This window comes from Nanorana parkeri, unplaced genomic scaffold, assembly GCF_000935625.1.
Source record: "Nanorana parkeri isolate BGI_ZX_2015 unplaced genomic scaffold, ASM93562v1 scaffold2316, whole genome shotgun sequence".
In the NCBI taxonomy this organism is placed as follows: domain Eukaryota; kingdom Metazoa; phylum Chordata; class Amphibia; order Anura; family Dicroglossidae; genus Nanorana; species Nanorana parkeri.
The window spans coordinates 165,733-169,346 of NW_017308584.1; the positions used below are offsets into that span (position 1 = coordinate 165,733).

Below are 3,614 nucleotides of genomic sequence, written 5' to 3' on the forward strand. Positions count from 1 at the left end.
CTTCTCGAGCTTGAAAAAGAGGTATCATTCCTCGAAACGCGTTGCTCACTGCCTTTCCACCCCGCCACTACCCTCTTCCTATCACAGACCCGACTGATAACTGACAACTCTCAGCCCACGGCACCCGTACACTACCCCAGCCTGCGCCGACAGTGACCGAGCAGCACGAGCCGCAGCCGCGGTCACAGCAGCTCTGCCTGCTTTTGACACCGCTGATTCTTTCCCACACCACTCAGCCCCTGGACTCACACAGCGGATCACGGACTGAGTCCCCATTCCTGTGGTTGTTCCTTCTTTTCCCCCCCTTTTCCTCCTCGCCCACAGCCTCCCCTCCCCGTGTGGATGCACATCCCCTGGCTCACCAGTTCCAGGTAGATACCACGGATGACCCGATCCTTTGCACAGGCAGTCCATCCTCTGGTCCCGTGAAACGAAATGTAAGTGCTTATTCTTTTTCCCCAGCTATCCTCCGGTTTTTCGCCCAGTGCACCCATTGTTACACTATTCTCCTGTCATTTCCCCTGGGTCTCCCGACCCGGTCAGTTAGCCCACCCAGTGTTGCGCCCTTTTGGATTTTTTTGTTTCAAGTTTTCAGGAGATGTCCATCAGTCACATTTATGTTCCAATTATTGCATGACCTCGTAGAATCATAAAAGATCTAAGCCATGGCATGTTATTTGCCTTTATTAGCATCATTTGGCTGGATGATCATTGCAGCACCTCTCCTCTTCAGGCCTTCAGCCAGACTGACATAGCAATTTGCCATCAGTGCCAAACTGGTGTATTTCCGAGATTGCTCGTTCAATGCTTTTTGTTAAAGTCAGTGAGATCATAGTGCTAATATAAAGCGATGATCTCATGGAGCAACATCTGCAGGCCGGTCCTCCTGGTTATATCTGCTTTGTGCTGCACCTTGGATGTGCCGGCTTATAGTCGGATTATCGGTGTCATCATCAGTAGGAAACTATCAGTTGTGACTCTTGAGGAACCTTGCTCATTCAGTGCAATGAAAACGTTACAACAAAATCTATTTGTAGTTAGACTGATTTATTTATAAATGGCCCATTCAGACATTTCTGCTGCTCATTGCAAGTCGATGGACCTGCGACATTGTTTTTAAAGGCAGTGCTTGTGAACTATTGGGTGTTTTGCGCTGCGAAGGTGGGTTGGTGTGTCATTCAAAATAAATGTACCGTGGTCAGTCTGGGTTTTGGGGCCTGTATGTGCTGTGTCTAGGGTTGCCACCTTTTCTTCAGGCCAAACCCGAACACTATAGCGTTTCACGGCAATTTGTTTGTAAAGTATACACTATGCATGTATTTTGTAAATAAATGACATTGGAGTTAATCAAAACTTGCCAGTGTGCCGCAGGTCCCCAGATATGCATTCTGTAGATAAGTGTACAAAGCAGTGCCCATATACCTTGCCGCACTTCTTACCAGATATACCAAAAGTAACGGGTGCCGGTAATGACTGCGGATGGCGCTGCTCACAACAGAACAACAATACAGATGTCTCCAGCACACCGGCACCAAGATCCCATGTTACTGCAAATTCATTTTATTGATAGTTGTCATTCAAACGACAAGCGCTTTCTGGGCCGCGCAGGGTGGCAACCCTAGTTATAAGCCCCGCTGTGCTCAGTACAAACCAAGGAAATGAGAGTGTGGTCAGTGCAAACACTAAGGAACTGATTTATATAAATCTTCCACCCAGCATACAGCTGGGTGAATGCCATTTGCAGTGCACTGCCGCCGCTAGAACACACTGAGGAGCATAGGCCTATGTTCCTCGGAGCCTTCTAGCAGCAGTAGTTCTGCAAACAACCTATGCCCTGCTATATGCTAGGTGGAAGAGTTATAAATCACCTCCTAGTCTTAATTCCTGGGTTTTACTTTCAAAATACACTGCCTGTCCAAAAAAAAGTCACCACCTCACCACCACCACAAGTGCATAGGTCAGAACTTTTTATTGGTTAATAGGTCTAGATTCAGCAACGTTTAAGTACCCAAAAAATGAGGTCGACCAGCTTCATCGGTTACATCTGTTCTTCCTTCATTAAACCTTTCTACCCACTCATAAACCTTTCCTTGTGCTATGACCATACTGAGCCAACACCTGAGTGAATTTCCACTGCTTTCACTCCCTCTGCCAAAAGAAAGCAGACTGCGGCACATTGTTCTTCGATGGTGCAATCTTGCAATGGAGCATCCATGTGTCTGTCCCCGTGACTACCACTTGACTCAAGTCTGAGCACTGTACAGCGCATGGTCAAACCACCCAACATTTATGTAAATATACTGCATTGCGCAAGCTTCTCCCTCCTCCAGTTACTGTGTATTTATAAATTGCCTTTACTGTTTGGTTCTCCCTCGTATCTATAGTCACCAGAACCTTTTCCTCTATAGTCAATAGTCTATCAGCCACACATTTTTCCCCATCATCATTACACAATCATCTCATGTATCTCAATATTTAAAACCAGGTTGGGAACATTAAAACCAAATACATTGCTCTGTGTACTAGAGACAGAGGGGAGTTGCTTTGGGCACAGAAGGTTTCGGTGATATACACTGAGTGGCCAGATTATTATGACCACCCCTTCAGTACTTGGTTGGGCCGCCTCGTGACTCCACGAGATGATGAAAGGTGATGCGAGGAATCTGACACGGCACTGTTGCCCTTCTGTTGTCTTGTACCAGTCTTGCCCCTCCCCCGTTCTGCCCTAACATTGACTAGTCGCTGACGGCCACAATTCGCACGTTCACACCCAGATTTTTGGCTGACAGTCCGGTCTTTAAACACTTTAACAATGAGCCCCTCTTGAACATTTAATGAATTCTGCTGTTTTGCTGATACTCGCTCCATGGCTCCGAGCGCCAACAATCATCACGCGTTCAAAGGCTGTTACATCGCGTTGTTTCCCCGTATCTTCAGAAACAAATCACTTCTACTGTCGTGGTAACCAACCCGCTTCCCTATTTATAATGGTCTGGCCCTCTAGCAACTTCAGCGCCAAATTATAGCTAATTTGCCTACAAACGTCAGGTGGTCATAATAATCTGCCCACTCAGTGTATATAATAATCTGGCCACTCGGTGTATATAATAATCCGGCCACTCAGTGTATATAATAATCTGGCCACTCAGTGTATATAATAATCTGGCCACTCAGTGTATATAATAATCTGGCCACTCAGTGTATATTGCCTGTTAATCATATACTGTATATATAACATAACACTGGTTGGTGCCTTGTAGATGTCTTCATGATCTCCTCCTTATTATCATCTCATTTCACTTGTATTTCAGGTCAGAGAAGGTTACTGCAGATTGTTCTATAGAATTTGTCCTCACAGGAGGCAGAAACCAGATATATCCACCGCGGGTAGCCTCCAGAAAGCCGCTAGAGAAGTAAGTAAAAACAAGACATGAGGTCATCATTGATTACAATGTGTCTGTGCTGCCCAGGGCCGGCGCTAGCGCAAGGCAACATGGGCACTTGCCTTACGGCGCCAGGGAACAGGGCGGAAAATTGACAGTCGCCGGGCGCCGGCATAAGTCCGGCTCCAGCCGTCCAATCGAGCTCAGTTTGGGCTGCCGCTGCGGGCGGCA

The 3,614-nt window shown here is 46.8% G+C and overlaps 1 protein-coding gene across 1 annotated transcript in view; it reads left to right on the forward strand.

The window, feature by feature from the left end:
• LOC108801359 (putative adhesion G protein-coupled receptor E4P) overlaps window positions 1–3,413 on the forward strand; it is a gene marked incomplete at its 3' end in the record, with an annotated part of 39,052 nt that extends 35,639 nt beyond the window's left edge. The window contains exon 14 of the mRNA XM_018573286.1: window positions 3,312–3,413. Coding sequence (XP_018428788.1) covers window positions 3,312–3,413 — 102 coding nt within the window. The remainder of the gene's footprint in view (window positions 1–3,311) is intronic.
• Between the last annotated feature and the right edge of the window lie 201 nt (window positions 3,414–3,614).